Below are 21,947 nucleotides of genomic sequence, written 5' to 3'. Positions count from 1 at the left end.
TGCAGAGGACGTACAGCAGACACTGGTTTTGCATAGGAGAGGAAGGACGGGTTAGACCATCTACCTCCCAAAGACCCCAAAACCACCTCACCTACCCAAAGCTTATCTTCTTTTCCCTTTCCAAATGGACCACCAAGAGTATTCAGATATAACACTCTGCCCTTCTGGACCCACCAGGCTTAACAAGAATAGTCAACACCAACCTGGCCTCCAAACCATCTCTCTGTTTTATGCATGGGGAAACTGAGTCACAGAGAAGCCTCCTTTGCTCTTGGGCCTCACTGGGGGCAGAACAACCTGGACCTGGGTGCAGCAGGCCCCCCCTGGCACCCCAGAGGCTCATGATGCTGAGCCTGGGGAGAGGAGATGTTGGCTGGGGCTTGGCACCCTTTGGTGGTGGATTCACTGTGCATTTTCAGGGTTGCCTGAGGGCAGAGATGGTGTAAAGCAGTGTCGAGGTGCAAGGGGACAAGCGCACTTACTTTTGGCCGCTTCCACTGGATGCCCTGGATCCTTGACTTGTAGAAGAGTGAGTCGTCGTTGGCAGGGAAAAGTGGGTCCTCAAAGAGCTGCTTCCGCCTCTGACACTCCTTCTTCAGGGAGGCGTAGCGCTGGTTCTCGTATGGCTTCACCGAGGAAAACATCCTTCCCCACTGGGCCTGGGAGGACAGGCAGAGCGGGAGTGAAATGGGGCAGGGTCTGGCCAGGGACACCCAATCCTCCTCTGCAGCATCTGGGTGGCAGGACCAAAATGTTGTGGCTGGAAACAAGCACCCACCCTCTGTCTCTGCCTGGATCCAGATCTGGATGTCCTATGTCATTAGACCCCGCATTTACAGGCCCATGAATAACCTCTGGCTCACCTCAGGAGGTATCCGCATGCTCCATCACCAGTTTAAACAGGCAGGGAAAATCCTGCATCCAGATGAGGAAAGATAGATGATTCCTCAAAGCTCAAGCATATCTCGCAGATCCCCTGGACATGGGATTCCCATTTCCCCCAGAGCTAGCCAAACACCAACAAACAGGAACAGTAGGAGACAATACCTGGTGTCCTGTCTTTTAGTGAATTTGTAACTCGTTTCAGAAAAACACAGCCTTCGGAGGGAAAGGAAGAGAAGACATCCCCTGCGAAATGGGTGTGTGCAGGTTTTATGGGGGCTGAGCCCTACCCAGACCACCCCCACCACACAGCCCCGAATTACAGACAGACATTGCATGATTTCATCAGAGACGCCAGTTTCTCAGTAGACTTTATCAGATCTGTTTTTAATTAAAAAAGGCCTCCTGGCAGAGTTCCACGGATTTCTGGATTAATTATTCTGTCTTGACAAGCATCTAGCTTCCAGGGCAGAGACATGAACAGGAAACTGTTGCCCAAATGCCCCCAGAGAGAGAGCAGCACCTCTCCATCACCCCTGTCATTTGGTCACTGGGTACCAACCACTTCGGTCAGGTCCTCATCCCTCCACCGCACAGGTCAAGTCACCTTAGTCCCACAGCAGGCATGAGGGAATGGGGTGCTCTCTGTTGTTTCCCCCTTACTAAATCACAGACCTTCTTCCAAAGCTCCTTTCCTAAAGTTTCTCTGTATTTATTTATAACAGCCACGTACAATCCTTCTCTCTCCCCAAAATGGGATGTCCTTTTCCAAATGTTGACCATTAGTGACCCTAGTCTGGAAACATCTCGTCTGGTTTCCTAAAGAAATGGGGTTTTGTGTGCCATGTAATCTCATCTGTGGTCTTCAACACCATCCATGGTAAAATTAAGGGTGCCCCATCCAGCAGGCAGATGCATCCAGCAAGCTGACTTAACTCATTGCTCCCTGTGAGTCATACAGAAACCATATCCTTATTGTGGTATCATCACATGAAGTGGGACAAGGAAGTTGCAATAAAGGCTACCTGGAAGCAGCTAATCTATAAACATCCAAAATCCCAGGAATTACAGAATCACTTACAGTTAGGCATCAATTTAGGGGCAGTGCCACATCCCTTGTTAATGAATTGCTAGGATTAGTTGGAGGAAAGTAGGTGTTTGAGAGCTAAACCAAAGCCCGTGCTGATCAGAGCAATCCTTTCAGAGCATCACCCACCCAGCCAGCCTCCTCTCATCTGGGAGAGATGAAAATACTTCACTTTTGCAAAGCAGAAGAGCAAAGCAGAAGTGCAAAGCAGAAGTTTTAATCGACAGTATTTATCAGCCTGATTAGCAGCACAAGTGCTTATCACTCAGAGCTTAAGTGAACCCAAAATAACCCCCTTGTTGGCTGCTCCACAGTTCTCTGCTGCTGAGGATCAGTTGCTAAAGCAGCCTGTGGGGAGCTTTGTGCCAGCCAGCCACCATTCTCCAAACCACCTAACATGTCCCAGCCCTGTGCCTTGAGATGCAGTGACGGCAAATAACCATGCAAAGGGGAAATTAGGCCTTTAATTAAACACGATCTGAACTGCAAGAGAGGCACCACCTTGGGTGGACTGCATAGGATGGAATGGGGCAACAGGTAGATGCATCTCCCATGAGGAGACCATTGGCACTGGACAACCAACAACCCACCTACCCTGACGTCTCTCTACTCCCATGTCCGCGATGTGGAGGAAAAACATCGTGAGCATTTAGCGATAATCCTCCAGGATTCTGAATTTCTAACATCTTAGCTTGCAGGGCAAACTCAGGGAGAGCAGGTCTGCCTTCACTGCGCTGCATGACTTGCTCTACTTGGAAACCAAGGCTAGGACCTTGCCTGCATAGGGCCAGTTACAAGAGTATTAATTCACACAGAAGCCTCTGAAGGCAGCTCAGCAATGCTCTGAGGTGCTGTGGTATAACGGGCTTATAGAGATGCTCAGGGGATTTTCTCCATGGCGTCAGGACCAGTTCTCAGATGCTACAAAGAGGCCCAAGTGCATCACCTGCCCTCAAGAAACCCTTAAAAATAAATGGCCCAATATCAAAACCTGAATAATACACCAGATTTACTTGTTGTAGGAAAGCAGACGGCCTCACCGAGCAGTCAGGGAATACACCGAGTAGTCAAAACATGCATCCACTAAGAGAGCTAAGAGAGACAGAATGAGCTAGCCTCCGGACCTCCAGCAGAGGAAGGGGGTGAAGGGCAGGGGAGATGTCCCTAGGGAGGTTGTGGGGACATCTTGGCAGTGAACGAACTCCTTTTGAGTGACAATCAGGCAGGACTTTCACAGTGACAGCACTCACTGCCACAGAGGGACACAGGCAAAGCAGCAGTGCTGGGAAGGGATGGCTGGCAGCTGCCTTCTGCACGAATACAACAGGCTGAGAGAGAAGGATGCTGCTGTTCACTGAGATACAAGATGAATTGCTTGGACTGGGGCATGAGCTGGGCTGACAGATGGGGAAGGACATTTCCATGGGAAGTTGTGCAGAAAGAACCAGCAAGATTTAGGAAAAGAGCTTGGAGAGGAGGGGAGGGAGGTCTGGTGTCTTTCTAAAAGCCACGCTCAAGTCAAGGCAGGAGTTACGGGTTTGACACGGGAGATGCTGGACGCTGCTCCGCAGCCTGTCCCGTGGCCGAGGGCTGGCACTTGGCTGCTCATTCATAAAATTACTGCTCCTCCCCAGGCAGCTCTGCAACAACAGCTTGGAGCTGTGTTTTCCAATGACCCTTGCAACACCGACTCCCACGAGCCACCCGGGGCAACGTCCATCCCTATGAGAACAGGACCGCGGTCCTCTCGGCCAAGCAGCTCCAGCCTTTTTGACACCCAAATTTGCCTGGGGGAAAAGGGCCAACTCCTTGCCCTGCTATCCCACCTCACGGTGACTGTCACCTCGACAGCCATCTGTCCTCACTGCGGGGCTGCTCTCACATGAGAGGGTGGAGATGGATTTGAGTTGCAAAGTAAGTGCCAAGCAGAATGAGAAGGCACACTGTTCAGGATCATTTAAAAAAAAAAAAAAAAACCAAAACACAAACTTGCAAAATAATTAAAAGGAAGGGGTGGAGGGAATGTTCTTGGGGCAGTGTTAAAATTCATTACTCTCTAATTTGCAGCATTTCATGCTTACCAGGCTGAACTTCAGATCTGCCACATTAAAATGCTCAAGGGCTGCCTAATTACTCTTCGCCTTCTTGCACTAAGCTAGGACACTCCAGGAGCACAAGAACTGGGCATTTTCATGCCTGGTCCCAGTTAACAACCCTACACTTTCACGTGTATGCCTTTGTGTGTGAGCAGGGAGAGGTATTTGCACTCCCAACTCTTAGCAGAGCTGAATTTTTGGCAAGAGAGCTCTGAGCCCAACTTCAGTGCAGCCACGAAGGAGTTAAACAGGAAATTATTTTCTTGGAGGACCCAGCCAGTCTTATGACTCAAGGGTGTTGTGGACTCCCCCTTTTCACCTACAGCATCGTCCAGACGTTCCAGCTCCTGCCAGCTGCTAACGATCACGGCTCCGAGCACTGCAGCTGGGAGAAGGATTGAAAGTGCTTGAGTTGGCCAGCTCCAAGCACTTGCTGAAAGGCTCTTCCTTCCTCCCCCATAAACCGCTTCCTCTCCTTCTCTTCCAGCTCAGAGGCTCCTGTACCACGGCTAGCTGGCAGGGGCTCGCCACGCTTGCGTTATTGCAAGGCTGCACCCCATCCAGGAGCAAAGGGCTCCTTGCTTGTACATCCTACAGTTGTCTGTCTCTAGGTCAGACAAAACACTTTGTCCTTAGAGGACAGGATCTGCTGGCTCATGTTATCCAGCTCTGTTCTCACTAAACAGGAGATATCTTCAGTATCACATTACAAAGGCGTAGGATCAGCCAAGGAGAAGATGAAGCATGTGGTTGGCCAAGACCCGGGGCAACCTACAACACTGCAGCCCAGTACCAAGGTGTTCAGAACAGCCAGGGTCTTCCTAAAAATGTTATTTAAATAACTTCTTCCAGCGTCCTTTGGTGCTTCTATTGACAGACATGGGACAACACTGGGGTTGCCCTTCCACCCGCCAACACAAAAGTCCAGCTCAGCAGAGGAAATGCTGCCGACACAAGGACAGCTTTATACCCTTTCTTCAGGACCCAGAGAAGGTGCAGTTGAACCACAAATCACTATCTACACTGAACATGAGATAAGCACTCCACACCTCTTAGACAACATCTTTACGAACAAAAAAGCCTTGAGTCATGGGCTACAACGTGACAGTCCCTTTGAAAGGCCATCAGGACCAGCAGCACATGGTCCACAGCAGGTCTGAGCTGCATCTACCATAGATTTGCTTGGGACTTGAAGTGGCACGGCCCAGAGACAGCAGCACTGCATAGCATCCTGCATCAGCAATGTCTGCAAGGACTGGAAGGTGAAGCCACACTGATAGAAAACTAGTAAACAAGGCATCATTTCTTCTGAAATTGACTGCGGTTAACCACGGGAGCTAATTCCTATGGGAAGTCATAGGTAGTTCATCTCCAGGTGTTTCTGAGCAGAGTTGGATGTCTTTCCAGAGTAGCTGCTTTAGCCAAAATGCAAATTACTGAGCATTTACAGCGGTTACTTGCTGAAATAAAACTGCTGAAGAATGGAAGACTGAATGTTCCTTTCTGGCCTTTATCTCTCCGCTTTATCTGGGAGTATCTCTGTTCTCATCTAAGAGCTATAAACTCCATGTAGGCCAAAGGTGAAACAACAGTTTTTGTTCTTAATTATATTTATATCAAGCTCTGATGTTTGTCAGTGATTTGCTGCAGCACAGCTGGGGTCTGAATCCAGACACCTGAACACAGCATCTTTCAGCCAGAGGGTTAATCTTGCCTGCACACACACAGGGATAAGCTGTCCCCCTTCAAAAACTTGGTGTAGATGGAGTGGATTTAGTCTTAAAAAAATCCTGATGGGTTAAGGGCTGTTTGTTCTGAGTGAGTAAACCTGCTGCATTGACATGGCTTTTTGCAAGCATGTAAATATGGCAAATGTTCCCTGATGATATCCCCTGCTCCTCTGTGGAGTGGGAAAAAGCATTGCTCTCCATCTGCAGGGATCCTGGTCCCTTCTGCAAAGCAATCTGAGACCTACAGAGAAAGGTGCTGTCTAACAGCTGGCTATTACTGCAAAAACCTCAAGAAAAAAGTGATCTGTCATTAAAAAGTGCATTTGCAGCACAGCCAGGGAAATGGCCAGGGTCACTCAGCCTGGCAGAAAACTACTGCAAGTGACTCTGTATCACCAAATAGAGACCGGCTGGCAATATCTGCCACAAAATCAACAGTCAAGGTCAGGTGTCACATTTGGAGGCTGTTTCCAGCAAAGCACTGTGATTTTTATCATGCTTGCTTTATTCTCTCTGTTTTTTTCCTCCCAGACATCGCTCCTTTGCTGCTTAACGGCAAGAAGGAGGCACAGGGAGAGACCCAGTGGGTTTGCACGGGGGTGCAGCATTAGGATGTTTTTTTCCTGGGAAAGCTGAGGTTAACAGGAGGGTCTGGACATTTTTGGACATCCATCTCCTGCAGGAGCCAGCTAGGTTCCATAGCCAGGAGCTCCCTTTCACTTGGATAACTCACACCGGGGACACCTTTGGCCTCAGGAGTTCCTCATTCCTTGGAGACGAGTCACCATTTGCAGAGTTGTTGGAGCTGGAGGAAGAGAGGGCAGCCCTGCACTGTAAACACCATAATAACCCTGCCCTGGCGGCAAGCAATGCCTGGCAAGAGCGTTGCACACAGAATGGGTTTGTGGCAGCAGCCAGCCTGGCCCTTCTGCTCAGCACTGACGTTAAGGTCAGATGGGACCAGGACATATGTCTGAAGGCATCCTGGCACAGGCAGGAGTAACAAGCTCAAAGCAAAGCTGGTGGCAGCATCCTCCACCCGACCAGCAAATGCAGGAGGCTGGAGAGACGCAGGACTAGCAGGGGCGGGGGCGGACGAACAGCAAAAGGAGATGGCAGAAGGACAGACCCAAAAGCAGTGGGAAGAAGAAGGCTGTAACATCCCACCGGGCAGCCAGCCTTGGCTAAGGGAAGCAGAGGGGACCTGGGGATGTTCACCACTCTGTGTCTAACTCATGCCAACCCCCCGCAAGGTTTGGGGAGAACAGAGTTCTGGGTACCCCGCGACACGTCCCCGGTTGCTGTTCAAGCCCTGAGCCAGCCTTACTGTGGCAGACGTAAGTGGTTACTTTAGGCTCATTCCCCAGGCCACAGCAGCATTAAAAACCCTTGCAGATCAGCAGAAGTTGCAGGACAAGCACTGAATTAACCGGCTTTGCCAATGCCCACCAGCTCTTGGAGGCAGCCATTGCTTCTCTAACCCTCCACTGCCCCAGCACCCTGACCGTGACCCTGGTTAATAATTGCAAAGGAGAAGCACAGAGCACCAGCAACAGCAAAGCATTCCCAAGCTCACTAAGGAGCCCTGGGGCTTCCCAACAAAACCTTGTTGACAGCAGGAACCTTCTCCAGGGTTCCCCTGGGTTTATATATGGCAGCCAGAACCGGGATGAAGTAAACAGGGACGTGGGGTTGGTATCATCTAGCAAGGCTGATGTTTAAACATGGCATTGCTCACACAGAGCAGGTTTTCAGGCATTGGAGAAATACAGCCTAGAACAGCAGAGTTGCACATGCAGAACCGAGGCACTTCCAGCTGTGGTTGTCCAGCCTTCCTTATCCCAAGAGGGCTGTCACCCTACAGGTGCATCGGCGTTGAACACAGACCACCCACCTCAAGAGGTAACAGGAGTTCTGTGCCCTTCTCAGCATCTATTTTGATCACTTTTTGTATTTAAAATATTTTTTTTTTAATTATGCTATCATTGTAGGAGTGTACTGAACATATATTTCTGGTTTTTATTCAGGACTTCTAATTGAACATCTGGACCAACTTCTTTTAAATCCAGTCACCCTGGCTCCAGTGAAAGCCTTGCACCACATCAGTATACTTGCACTGGTTTTCTTGCCAGCTGCACAAAAATATTATCGTCTAAAGACAGACCTGTACCTATGTGATGTGGCTAGAGGGAAGGACAGAAGGGTCACAGGGCATTGCTTGAGGTGCCCTGGAGAGCCTTTTTCTTGGGCATTACAGGTCACAGAGCTGCTTCCTTAGGAAGTTTGGGTAACTGGCAAAGTCATTCAGAAAACTCATCATTAGCACTGATAAAATGCAGCACGTCTCCATGCAAATGCTCTGCCTTCAATAGCTTCTGCAGCCTCTGGGATAATTAAAGCAATTGAACTTCAAAAGATGTGGAGAAGCATGCCGGAGGAGCAGAAGAGATAATGGGGCTGCAGCTACTCTGTAGGAGACTGAATGGAGGCAGCTGGATCCTACAAGCTCGTCCTTCCCAGACTAGCTGTGCGGCTCGTCCCCCTGGCTGATCCAAAGCATCCCTCCTGCAGCTTCAGCCCAGATCACATCATAGCACCGATGCTGTCCCCAGGGCTTCGGGTTTCTTCTCTCTCCCTCACCTTCACCCCCTGGGACAGGCAGAACCCAAAACTCCGTCCCTTTGGAGGCCTGGAGATACAATCAAGTCCTTCAGATCTCCCCATGAGAGACTCCTGGCCATACCAGGAATGTGTCCCTTGACCTGCTCCAGTTCAAAACGAGTGGGATCCAAACACCACCTGCAATTTCAGACAACGACAGCTCCCCACTGCCTCTGGCGATGGGCGCCAGGCTTTGCCCCAACCCTAAAGCTCCTGGTCCACAGTCAGGACTCAAACCTCTGCCAAGACAACATCTCCTAGCTTTGCCTAATAAACAGTATTTTCTCTGCTTGACCTAGACCTGAATAAAAGCACTGAGGTGCACTGCTCCTTGCCTTCCTCCAGCTTGGGTCCTCCGTTTTCAGTTTTCCCCTTTGATAGGCCTGTAACCCCTTGCTGAGCTGCACATCCTATAAATCCCATAGCCACAACAGCAAATATCCAGACCACACCTGGGTACTGTCTGACTTCAGAAGAGCATTCCCCTTATCTGCAAAACCTTCAGGATGGGCCAGCAAGATCTGCCTTAAATTGAGGTTTGTTTATTTTTTTTTCCTCATTTACCTCCATCCTCCTCCCTGTGTTTAATGAGCTTTTCTTTCTGTGACTCTTCTAAAGCATCATGAGTACAGATGTCATATTTAAAGGCCTGTACCAACTCAAGTTGCTAGTGCTTTTGAAGAGGAAAGCCTCTTTTAGGTAGATTGGACCACCTCAAGATGGTGAGGTTTATTAGAAATCTTTATTACTGGATCCATCTGGCTCTTGCAAGCTGAAAGGCCTGAACCTAAATTCCTGCTGTCCCAGTTTGAGCTCTCCAAGTTGTGTTTCTGCCTTGGATGCTGCAACTCCCCCACCTCCCAGCCAACTATTTCCCCCTTATTCCTTCATTTCAGCAGCAATGGTCTTTTCTAATAGAGAGGCAAGAGTTTGTCTCAGAGCTGAAAGGCTGCAGCCTTTAACCAGGCAGGGACTAGACACCAGCTTTCCTTCCCCACGGCCACGATGCTGAGTATCACAGGTTATCTCCATTCAGCCTCACATCCCTATCAAGCATCTTGCCTTTCAAGTAGCAGGACGTTGGATGTTGGATGGACACCTCCCATGGACTGCAACTGGTCCATGACCTACACGGATGGTCAAAGCCAATCAGCACCACAAGAGCTGCTGCTGTGCGCCGTGGCTGACACGCACCGAGGCATCGCAGTGTTCGCTGGGGCAGGGATGGGCCACCTCCAGCCATGGAGATGCTTTCTGCTCTTTGTGCATAGCAGAAATACTCAAGAAGGGACCGATCCATTTTACAAGGGACGGTGAGCTCCAGAAAGTGTAGGAGGTCTCCATGCACCAACACAATATGACCTTTGGTAGGGGGTCATGCTCCGGTGCGGCGCTCAACTTTGTTCGCTTTTGTTTCCCCACACTCTGTAACGGGATCAGCCAACAGAATGTGATGATTCCCCATGTCATGCTGCTCAATATAGTCCAGTGGGCAAGGTAGGACCTCTGAACCCATGGGGCTCCACAGGATCCTCTGGGGCCCTTCCTGTGGTAACCCAAAAGAAGACCCTGACCCTTCCTAGCCCTTAATATCCCAAGCTGTGCCCTCAGGCAGGCTCCCCGAGTCAAATGAACCCATCACCAAGCCACAAACAGGAATGGTGAGACCAAAACCCTGCTCCTCATGCTGCAACGCCAACCTCATGTTTGGGGGCAAAAATCCCAAATCCCCACTCCTCTGAGAGCATCCACTGCCCTGTGGCACTCATCCTCCTGGGGCTGCCACTAAAGGACAACCTCCGAGGCTGGGATTACAGGCAGCAGCATTGGGGGACACCCTACACATATAGGATAAACAGCAGCCGTCCACCCAGGTCAAAAGATCTCTTCCACATGAGATTCTTCTCCTCTCTTGAAGACCTCTTGCTTTGCTGCAGCCCTGCATGGCTGCTGCTTGCTCTTGCTGCCATGGCTGGCAGCTGGATTCATCATCCCTGCTCTCATCCTAGCAAAAATACCTCTCACCACTCCGATGTCTGTCGGGAAACTCTGCCCCGAAGCTGGACTAGGCACTGGCTTGTCTGCAGGAGGTGGCTCAGGGCAGGTCATTACCGCATGGTCCACGGTGAGTGGGAGAGCGCGGCTTGAGCACAGGGCTCTGGGGTGGAATTAAATCCCTGCATCCTCTCCCAACAAGCATCCTGCTGGAAGCCCTTGCGCCGTATCTCTTCAGATATCGTGCTGCAGCAGCCCTGGGCTGGAGCAACGAGTCATAGGGTACGTACAAGACGTATCCCATGACATGGGGAAGAGTTTCACCTCCCCACATGGGACAGAAACCTGCCGCAGCCCTGGTCACAGCCCCTGTGTTAGATGCAATAAATCACTGCTCTCCTGCTCTTGCACCAAGACCTGCCGGGCAGCTGAAGGCAAGACTTGCCGGGCAAGCAGCCAGCAGACACCATCCCCATCCAACACACCCACGCAGCAGCGGGTGGCCTGGCTCCTTGCAAAAGCAGAGTTTGCAGCTGCATCTTTTACCAGTGCAAGACTTCCCTTTGCTTGGCTGAAAAATCACCTGCCGTAATCACGCAGGAGCAATCCTGACAGTATTTACACATGCTCAGACAACCGGTAGAACCAGCTCTGCAAGGCTTTCAGAGCAGCAAGCCTGCAAATACTTTGTAGGGAGCTCTTGCCTACCAGGGTGTGGCTTGCAAAAAAAGTAAAACCAACCAACCCCAAACTGAGCAACAAACAGGCATGCTTCCTTCTACTTTGTAAGGGGAGTGGGGGCAATGGTGGAACAGCTCAGGACAGGCTGGGAGGAGATGGAGTCAACCAGAGCCATCTGCATCCCACACCACTGAGCCAGGGAACCTCAAAGAAGCAGAAATGCAATGTAAACTGGGACGGAGGGTGCTCACTGCAAGGGCGGGATGTGTTTTCCCACCCAGGAAATTCACTGTGTGAATTATCTGGAGATATAACAAAAAACCCAGCAACGACAAGAAAAGCGTAGTGGGGGGAAAAGCACCTTGGTTCCAGGCAGGAGCAGAGCTGGAGCCTTGCCCTTTTCACCCGGTGATCAGAGGGACCTGCTGCCTGTCATGGTGTAACTCCGTGGAAAGCTGTATTACCTGTCCCTTTCCCTGATGGTAAAAGCACAGCCCTGCCCTGGGCTGCTGCAGTCTTGTTTGATTAGTTATGGCCAGATTACAGGATAAACCTCGAATAAACGAGGGCTGCAGCCAGCCAAGGAGACAATTTGCCTGATACGCTAAGGAGGTCCCTGTACAGTGGGGAGATGAAACCCTCTCCCACGTATCATTTCTGAGCTCCTCACTCGGGTTTTCCAGCCTCCCAGTGCCAAGGTGGTTGGGATGCTTTACAGTCCCCTCTCCTCTTAACCTGTGTTCAATCGCAGGATATGGGAGAGCAGAGATGATGCTCACATGGACGATGGACTAAAACTGGTCGTTTTTGCACAAGGGCAAACCAAGGGGCAGAGAGCCCTTTTCTGTTCCGGAAGAGTATTTTAAGGTAAAATGTGTCAAAACGTTATTGAATTGGGACATACCCCCTAGAGCACATGAAAGCTGCCTAGGGGATGCAGGAGCAGGCGGGGGGTGAGGAGCTCAGTTCAACCAGGTTGAGGAGCTCAGCCCAGCCCCCTCTGAAGGGCTGGATCAGGCCCAAAGGAGCTGGTTCTCTGACCTACATGCTGCAAACCCTGCGGGCTCCCAGCACGGCTTTGCAGGGGTATCATCTGTCATGTCTCCAGCACAGGAGGATCCCCAAAGCATAAAGATCTGCAATACCGGATAAAAATTACTACATCATGCAGAAATGCAAAAGCTGTTGAAGCCTCCCCAGTTGCAGAGTGTGGAGCGGAAAGGATTTTTTTCCCAGAGGGGTAGTAAAACTCAATGGCAACCATTCCTATTTCCACCATGACCTCAAGAAGTTACCCCTCTGTTGAGGCACCAGAATGGGGTTCTCACCTACAGCATAAGCCAATATAGCAGGAATTAACCCGTGGATGAAGAGGCTCCACGGTGCGAAGCGGGGAGCAAAGAGCAGGGGGAGGGTTAATGTTGCATCCAGACAGATGCCCGACTGGTGAAAAAAGCAGCCCCCATGAAGCCAGTGGGCCTGTGTCCACTTTCTGCAGCGCCCGGAGCCTGGCCCTTTCTTCCTGGGTAATCAACTGGAAGGGAGCAGAGCCAGAGTAATCGCTCGCACCTCGCTCCCCATCCCGCAGGGTCAGGAGATGGAGGAGCACCGCCTGGCCTGAAGCAGGTCAACGCAAGCCTTTGTGCTCCACAAGCAGCTCAGAAAAGCAGGTGAAGGCTCAGGCATGAAGATCTCAGCAAATAAACGGTGCCTGAGTGTGCCCCATGGCACCACGGTGTGAGCAAGGGATGATGGATGGCTCTGTACGGGCTGAAACCTTCCTGCAGGTATGGAAGAGGTTTCACCTCTGGAAATCTGCAGAGAAAGGAGCTGACACTTCTACCGACTAGTGAGGAGGAGGAGGAGGGACCGTGCCTGATCCCGGCCTTCAAGGCACAGCTGCATCCTTCTCATTCTCCACATATTAACCTGCTGCTGCCCTGCTTGGAGTAAGCGTTAGGAGAAGGGGTTTGGCACCTCTGGACCAGCCAAAATTATCTGGTAATGAATGCACAAGCAGAAGCAGATTTAGAGGATGCACCCGTTCTTAGTAACATCATACCTCAGCACAAACGCTGTCTAAATCTGCTCTTGGGATCAGATCCAAAGCCGCCTTAAAGCATCGATGCTTCATTACTAATCTGTGAAGCGGCCAGGGAAGGAGAGCTGGATTTTAATTTTTTTTTTTTTTTCCTGAGGTGTAATTAAAGAGAAAAAATTAGCTTGGTGACATGGCTGGACTTCATCGACTTCATGCCTGGTGTGGTAGACAGACCTGCTTGGCTAACACAGCCCTTCCCAAAGGAGATACCAGGACAGGGTGGCTGGACCAGACAGTCCCAGCCTCCTACCTCAACAAGCCCTAAATCTTCTTTATATCACAGTCAAGCACCTTAGAAGAGGGGTGATGTGCCCCAATTCCCACTCTCCTTCCCTCCTCTGATGGGGTGCAGTTGCAGAGCCTCTAGATAAACCTCCCAAGCTAAAATGAATGAATTCACATGAATTCGTCCCCACGTCAGCACTGTCCTCCAGTTTAAATAGCTCTTCTGCCTCCCCGGTGCTCACCCCTTAGATGTATTTATAGGCAGCAAGCACATCCCCTCTCCGCCTTTGTTTCGCTGGGCTTTTATAGCCTCGTATAATAGCTCTCCATCCCTCCGATCAGCCTCAGAGCCCTGTTTCCCTGCACCTGCTCCAGGCTGAGTTAATCCCTCTCAAGCACAAGATATCTCAGAGCCCCATCCTTCCACGTTAACTCTTCCCTACCCTTGTCCCACCAACACCCTTTGCCTGGTTCCCTTCGCTTTTTCACAACCCTCCCAGAGGCACCCACGACTAAAACAGCCCCGAAACCCCATTCTCAGCCGTCCCAACATGATTGAACCTCCCAACATGGCACAAACCCCAGCCATACAGCACTCCACTGTATGCTCTATGGCCTAAGGGACCTCCCCACACCCTGCAACTCATCCTCGAGGTCAGCTGATTCCCTTTGGCCGAGCATCTCATCCACCCCGTACAGATGATGCCTCTCAGCTTGGTTTTGCAGGCGAATCTTGGCATGAAAAATGAAAATGGGCTCAGATCTTCCCTTAAAGGCTTTAAGCAGATTTAAGCTCTCCTGCGTGGGGCTAACGTGCCCTTCGCCACCTCCCCTAGCCCCCAGCAGAAGTCTTCTCCACTGACATATTCCCACATGCACTAAGTGTGTAAAGCCCTATCAAGACCAGGTAAAGGGGACCTGTAACATCTTCTCTGCTTAAAAACGAGATCGAAACTACAGGTCAGTCCAACACCGGCCCCTTCGGTAACAGTCCTGGGTTTCCATACTGGGGGCTTGCGGATGGCCACAGTAATTCTCCATGGGCCTCCATCACCACCTGATAGAGCTCTCTTGAACAGATAACACAGTGGGGGAGACAGCAGCCGAGCAGGGATTTTGCCGGGCTTGCGACCATATCAAAACCTCACCTAAATAATTTCTTCCCAGAACAAGCAAGGATGGGGGGCTGGTGGTAGGGAGCAGGGTTGGACTTGACTCTGCCACGAGCCTTCCAAGTGCCTTAGTTGTGTCACTTCTGCCCCCTTTTTTTATGCGTCACCGCTTTGCAGACGGGATTATTACTTCTGCATGTCCCACGAGGTGTCCCTAGAACATGACAAAGGGGCTCGATTTCTGCTCTGAGCAGGGCTCCTACAGCAAGCCTCCCTGCCTTCCTCAGCACCTCTTTTTCTTCTCACTAATCACTTGATCCTCAACTCTGATGCCAACGATAAAGTTTTTCCCAGCCAATTCTGGCACAGGGCTCCTAACAAGCACCAGGCGCTGAGCAAGCCAGCCCCCACGCATGCAGCAGCATTTGTACACATGTACCTGTTGCAGGGGAGGATTGAGACCTCACATCCAGCTCCCAAAGGTGGAGGGTCTCTCAGAGAGCAGCCATCGCTCCCTCTTGGGTTTTACAACCCTGCTGCCTGGCTCAGGGGCTGGAACTGAGCTCCAGGCAATTCATGTTAAAGAATTACTTAACTAACTAGGAGGCAGATGATGTTTCGGGAAAGGGCAGGGAGAAAAGTAGATCATACCAAGACAGATGTGCCTATAGCACGATGAGCAGGAGCAAAGTGGTGAGCACCCAGACCACGCACCGTTCCTCCACCCATGCTTGGCTTTGCTGCTTTTCCCCCTCCCTGGTTCTTGCAGCCCCAATAATGCTCCCAACAGGTGATAGCTGCTCTCCCCTCCCTCCGTAAGCTTGTCCCTCCTCAATTCACTGCTACCCTGAGCAGCATGGCCAGCCAGGCTCTCTGCATCTGCCTTGGGCTACCCACCACCCATGCGCAGAGTGCGGCGCGGGAGGTGCAGCTGCAGGGACCCTGTGCTGCCCTCACACCAGTAGAACACCAGTTCAACACACCAGGCTGAGCCTGGAAGGGGGATCCAATCCCCCCTAAAACGTGAGAGGGATGGAGATGAAAGGCACCCCAGGGAAAGTCAGCAGCACGGTCCTTGTTGGCGGCAGCAAGAAAAGCAGCTGAGGATTTAACAGCATCCTCCGCTACCCGCCGCGCTCACTGCTCTGCTTTCGTCTCCATTTGCCATGTCTGCCCGCACTCCCCACCAAGCTCAGAGCAAAGGCAGCTTCCAGGCAGAAACGTAATGGTAATTGGTAATAAATAATTGGTAATACAGCCAAGCATTGCTCACGGGTAGATCTGCAGGGCCAGGCAAGCAGCCTGGGCTCACCTGGCAGCTACTGGAGTGGGAGGCGAGGGACAGAGGACCGGAGCCACTTCTGATGAGACACCCGCCGTTAGAAAGCACCAGGCTGGCTTCTTAGGTCCAAAATAACATTTTCAGGGCAGGAAGAAAGGGAGAAAGAGATGGTGCTTCTTACCCCAGGGGATAAGTGAAATCCAGATTCATATCCCTGCCTAGAAGGGATCCAAGAGCCATCAGTTCCCTTCACCCCCGCAGCAGCCTGGCCTGCCCCGGGGGCAGGAGCTCTCCCTCGACTCAACTTTCCCTGCAATTTACTAAAAGCCCTTGGGTTTGTCCCAGAAAAATGGAACAAAGAACAATATTGAAACCTCCACATTTTTTTCCCCCCCGGCACAGAAATCCTGCTCTCCAGCCAGCCCTGAGGCCTCCCCGCTCAAAGTTTCTGTCCAGCTTGGCTCCGCCAGCAGAAAAAAAAAACAGACTGGGAGCAGCTGCGGGGTTTTAACCATCCGGGGTGCTGCTTTCAGATACCTTCAAGCACCCTGACTTCCAGAACCCCCCCAAATTAAATCTTCCCACCAGCGCTTACTCAAGGCAAGGGCAGCAACGCGCTCCACGCAAGGGAGCAAGCGAATGCCGGCTTTTCGCTCTTTTTTTTTTTTTTTTTTTTTTCCCCAAATAAGCCCATACACACCCCCCCACACACACACACACATCGCACGTGTGTGTCCCCCCCCCCTGCTTCCCAAAGCCACAGGTGCCCTGAGCATCCCCCGAGGGGGAGGCTGGACCCGCGGCGCTGCGTCCCCGCGGAAGGGGATGGGGGGGGGGGGGGGGGCGGGTGAGGGAGCACTTCAGGGACACCCCCCACATCCCCCCCACCCCTCCAACTCCCCGGGACTGGGGGGTCCCCTCACCTACCCGGTGCCGTCGCCCGATGCCGGTGATCGGTGCGGCCGCTGCCCGCAGCGTTTCGCCTCCCCCCCCCCCCCCCCGCCCTCCCCCCAAAAAGCACCGCCCCGACGGGGCGGGCAGCGGCCGCCGCCGCCGCGCCTGCGCTGGGACCGCACCGGGAACCGGGGCCGCCAGCTGGGAACCGGGCAGCGGGGCTGGGAACGGGCGCTCCCCACCGCTGGGAAACCGAGGCTTTGGCACCGCCCGGCAGCGGGATAATGGGAGCGGGTTGGTCCAGGATCTGCCAGCGGGACACTGGGGGGAACCGGCGTGGTGAACTGGGAATCGGGATCTGGGATCCTCGGTGGGAAACGGGGAACTGGGGGCTGCCCAGGCACCGGCATCACCGGCTGGGTACTGGGATCAGTGCCTGGATCACCTGGGCACCAGCCACTGGGGCCTCCCAGGCACTGGCATGTGGACCAGCGTTGACCTGGCACTGGGTACTGGGACAAGGTCCCGCTGGCTCTGCCCATGAACTTGCACTGGGACTGGGAACTGGGCAAACTGGAGCACCATGCACCAACACCAGCTGGGCACTGCCTGCCAGGGCCACCCAGGCTCCAGGCAGCTGGGGTGCGTGAGGACATCACCTGTGGAGGATGTGGGGGGAGAATCATCAGGGGTTGCAGGATTTGGGTGCGAAGGGGACACCCTCACCCCATCAGGAATGGTGTGGGGCAGGATCACGGGGGCTAAAGGAGACGTGTTTTCCAGCCCAAGGGCAAAGTTATTCTGCTTTTCTGTTTTGCAAGAGGGAAACTGAGGCACTGGAGAGAGGGGGTCAAAGGCTGGGCAGGCGCTTGGCCCCCCCCACGCATCCACAGAGGTGGACACGCAACGGGTGTCACGGGACTGGCGATGGGGCTGAGGTGGCCGGACCGGCTGTGTCCCCGTGGTGGAAAACTCACACTCCGAGCCCCCAACAATACATCCAAAAGTGGCAAAATAAACTTGACTCAACCGAAAACGCATCCCCTACGGCGAGAAGGAGCCGGTGGGGTTTTACAGACCCCGTGTCGTGGGCAGTTCGGAGCTGATGCTCTGACTTGATGCACAAGCTTTACGGGCAGTATCCAGGGTTTAGCGTAAATTAGGCCAAAAAGAGACATCAAGGGAAGAACAGTTAAAGAAAACGGTTGTAAGTGATGGGAATAAACTTTTCATATTCAAAATGACGAGCCATCCAACTCTTTTAGACAACCAAAAAAATCCGGGCTAAGGCTTAGCTGCCTGCCACTGACAGAGTGAATGCTGAAGGACATCTGCTTGGCACATTTATGGTAATGCAGTGAAATTTTGGTGAGAAAATTAGAAAGGGGGCTGTGCCTGGACCAGCATCGGCCTGGCACAAGCTCCTGGTTCCACCGAGGTGTCACCTGTGAATATGTGGTCACCACGAATCATGTGGGTGAATCACCCCCTCTGGGCTTGCCACTGCCTCTGGTTTCTTATTATCTGAAACCCTTTTGGACTTTTCATATGAAGGTTCTTGGTATTTTCCTGTTAATATGATAATTTCATTACTTACTCAATTCATGCAGTGTTTGTGTTACAATTATTTTAATTCATTTATCAATTAAAAGAATAGGAAAGCCAACTAGTTCCACGAATTCTGTGGCAGCAAAAGTAATTTTCAAATATTTTCCTTCTCTTTGCTTCTTTTCCCCACTCCCCCATGGAGCTTGGGGCTGCTGTGATCTGGTTGTGCTCAAAACCAGGTCAGTGCAAGGGTCGTGTTTCGTGCCCTGCTTTTTTCTCCCCTTATCAAAAATGACCTAGGAAAATATCCCTAATATTTAGGGGTATTTCTAATAGCCCATATTTAGGACCCTATATTAGGTGTGGTGCCCGTCGGTGCGCAGTGCTGACCATCACCCTAACCCTGGTGGGAAACTCCAGCAGCAGATGGCAAAGACTGAAGGGAAAAAAAAGAAAAAAAAGAAACCAAAAAAAAACCCACTCCGAAAAACTAGACAAACCCTCAGTTTCTGGATGTTTATAAAGGGGAAGAGGAGATCCTACACAGATCTCCAAGCCCCAAATCATCAGTAACAGCCCTAAAACCAGCCACGAGGCAGGCTAGGGCAGGGACGGATGCTGCTGCTGTTCCCTGGGAAGGCAGGGAGAGCACAGAGACTGTTTTGATTTGCAATGTCCTTAATTGGAGAGACGCTCCATCAGCGTTAATTAATTAATATCATCATCCATCATTCCTCCCACCAGTACAGACTCCTCCCACCCAGTTAGCCACCATGGGCTTGCTTTAACGGCAATGGAGGCAAATAAGTAAATTCCTACTGTGCTGTTTCACCTATTTGACCCCAAAGATGTTAAGGGGAAACATCTCGCTGCTGGGGACACGGGGGACGGGGCGGGAGATTGTCACCCGCAGGGGTGATGGGTGATGCTGTGGGATGAAAAGGAGGAGGAAGGAAAAACAAAAATCAGGAGGAAATGGGCTTACCCTTGAGACGAATCAGCAGCAGGAGCCTGGATTTTATTTTGTTAACGGGCTGGAAAGCATTAGGGAAAAGCTGCTTCACTGAATTAAGGCAGCGAGCGGGTCCCAGCAGCTCCCATCTCCCCGCAGGGCCGTGGAGCCCAAGCCTGCTCTTGTCACAGGCCCAGATCTTGCTGATTAACTTAGTTGCATTTTCGATTTCAGCCTCAGCAGGGGAAGGAAAAATATGTAAATGCGATTTATAACGACACTTCGTTGCTCCTCAGCGTGATGCAAATTAAGCCGCGGTGTCGGGGGTGATGCGAGGGCTGCGCGGGGGGGAAGGAAGAAATAGCAACGCCTTAAAATTGGACCCCAAAAATAAGTAGGAATAAGGTAAAAGGCAAAGTGGAGGAGGAAAATTGCAGCCGGTGATTCCTCCAACAAATGGGATTTCATTATTCCTTCTGGGATTTCAAAGCAGGTGACTTAGTGACATTTTCCTTCCTCCCAGGAAAAAATTGTTGTTCTTGCTAATGCAGGGGACCCCCAAGGTGAGGTTTGGTCGTGGATGGGTCAAGGTGAGGGTCTGCCTGCCCAGGGCAGTGGGAGGTGAAAAACTGCCCACTCGTACAGGGCCATCTCTCCCCTTTGAGGGAGAAAAGTGAGAAAAGGTGGGTGGCTGGTGCCTGTATCCCCATTTCCACACCCTGGAGATGCAGGGAGCAACCTCTGATGGCCCCATCCCCAATTCAGGAGCCGCCTGGTGAGGGAAAGCTGGGCACTGCTGATCCCATCAAGTTGCAGTCTTCTGCTCCTCTTTGAAGATATCAAGAAACAAGCCTACTACAATTCCTCTGGACGTCCATCTGCACTTGAATTAAATGTCATTTTTCTGAATTCTACAAACTTGTTCACCCCGGTTGCTGGCTTTGGAATACCAGTAATGTATTCTCTCCTTTCCCTCTCCACATGATTGCAGCATAATCTCCTACTCACTTGATTTATTTAAGCAGGCCTTCAGATGCTCCAGTAATGGGAGTCATTTAGGTCCCTCTGCAGATATGTATTTATTTATTGCTGTTCATTTAAACTGCAGAGCCAGTTGGCAGGAGAGAGACAAGACTGGGGTCACAAGGACGTTAAATTATTCACTGTCAAAAATAGCTGGTTGAGAAAGTTAAATTAAGCAAGGTTGTTCAAGGTCAGAGTCAATCACTGATGGGAGGAGAAGGGCGTTAATTAGCTGTTTTATTTATTGGGGTCATCGTGACCAAAGTTGGTAATGAAAAGGGAAACTATAGCAACTCTTCTTGTTTTTTGGCAGAAGCAGCTCTTAGATGAGAAGCCAAATTGGTGCCTTTGACCACGATGGAGAAGTTAAGGCTATCGAAGGGCAGCGTTGTGATGCTGATGGAGACCCTGTGGAGCCCCGCAAGGCACGGACCAGGGAGTTCCCCCTTGCAGAGTCCAGCTTGGGGCTGAACTTGGTGATGCTTCTTCCACAAAGACCCTTGGGTAGCGGCTGGGGAGATGCTTGGCAGGGATGGAGGTCTCAGAGGGCATCTGAGATACTTTGGTCACTCACGCAGAGAGGTCCTTGCCTTGTCCGAGATGTTGCCATGTCTCTTGGCAGATGGTCTAGTAGCTGCTCTCTGTTAATACTTGTGTTTCATTTCCCATTTGAACTTCACCAGCATCTTCTTGCAGCTATTAGCCCTTGCAGTATCCTTTTCCTCCTAGTTTAAGAGCTCCCTAGTATCAGGCAACATCTCTCTTTCCATTCTCTTCTACCACACACTACCATGGACCAGGAAAATCAGTAAGTAAACTAGGCAGGTATGACCTGAAGTCACTGGGAGCCAATAAATCCACACCTTGTAGCTTATTTCATGACCTTCCACAGGAGAGCAGCATGATCCTGTCAACCAGGTCTTTAATGATAGCAGTGCCTGGCCAGAAGAGACGTTTCCATCCAAAGATCAATATCATAACCTTTCATCATGAAAAGGCCCATTTTTCCCCTGTTTCTGTGTAAAATGCAAGGTGGAAACCATAAGCCCTGATGAAACCTACCCTCTGCCTCAGCTGAACACATCAGCCACGGTTCGGGTTGTGCCCACGCCGTGATCCACACAGCAGCCAGCTGGCAAACAGCTTACGCTAATTGATAACTCTGCTGGGAAATCCATACCATTAAATTCTCCACTTAATTGTCTGTATCAGCGCTTGCTTCTGCACAGTCACAAATCGGGCAGCTTTTTAATGGGCCAGCTGCTATTAAGCAAGACAAAAGTCAACCAGCAAGAAGCTTGCTTGAAGAGGAATGAAAACATGATATCGGGGTTTATACTGCAGGAGAGTTGATGTTGGAGCTGAGATTAGGGTGAGAGCCATGGCCCAGAGAGATGCTAAGAAATTGGCCTTTCCCTGAAAAGCTATCAACATAAATCAGCAAAAGAAAGGTTATCCATGATTGTATCTACAGAAGGTAACTCGGGTATCACAAATCAAGCTCTGGCAGCACAGGGTTGCTTGAGCATTTAATCTTCTCCTTCATCCTGACCCTTCCTTGAATTCTCCTCCTCGGGGGTGACACCAGGTGACACAAGTGTGGGAAATGGGGCTCAGGTCCTTGGCCACCTGAGCAGCCTTTTGTTCAGCAGCGTATAATTAGAGGAGAGCTGGGCTT

At 51.2% G+C, this 21,947-nt stretch overlaps 1 protein-coding gene across 6 annotated transcripts in view; it reads right to left on the bottom strand.

The window, feature by feature from the left end:
- CAPN5 (calpain 5) overlaps nt 1–19,389 on the bottom strand; it is a 59,631-nt gene extending 40,242 nt beyond the window's left edge. Inside the window, exons 1-2 of one of the 6 annotated variants that reach the window (XM_042792813.1) lie at nt 19,280–19,389; nt 483–659 (exon numbers count right to left, since the gene is read on the bottom strand). In XM_042792813.1, the coding sequence (XP_042648747.1) occupies nt 483–644 (162 nt within the window). In that variant the 5' untranslated portion in view covers nt 645–659; nt 19,280–19,389. Of the gene's footprint in view, nt 1–482; nt 660–863; nt 887–14,606; nt 14,628–16,779; nt 16,869–17,776; nt 17,825–19,279 lie in introns of those variants that run through there. The other 5 variants (XM_032991031.2, XM_042792812.1, XM_032991030.2 and 2 more) reach the window with 5 other exon arrangements.
- Between the last annotated feature and the right edge of the window lie 2,558 nt (nt 19,390–21,947).

This window comes from Tyto alba, unplaced genomic scaffold (genome assembly GCF_018691265.1).
Source record: "Tyto alba isolate M040663 unplaced genomic scaffold, T.alba_DEE_v4.0 Super-Scaffold_2, whole genome shotgun sequence".
Lineage (NCBI taxonomy): Eukaryota > Metazoa > Chordata > Aves > Strigiformes > Tytonidae > Tyto > Tyto alba.
Note: the sequence above shows the minus strand (reverse complement) of the source record. Positions and strands in the feature narration are given on the sequence as shown.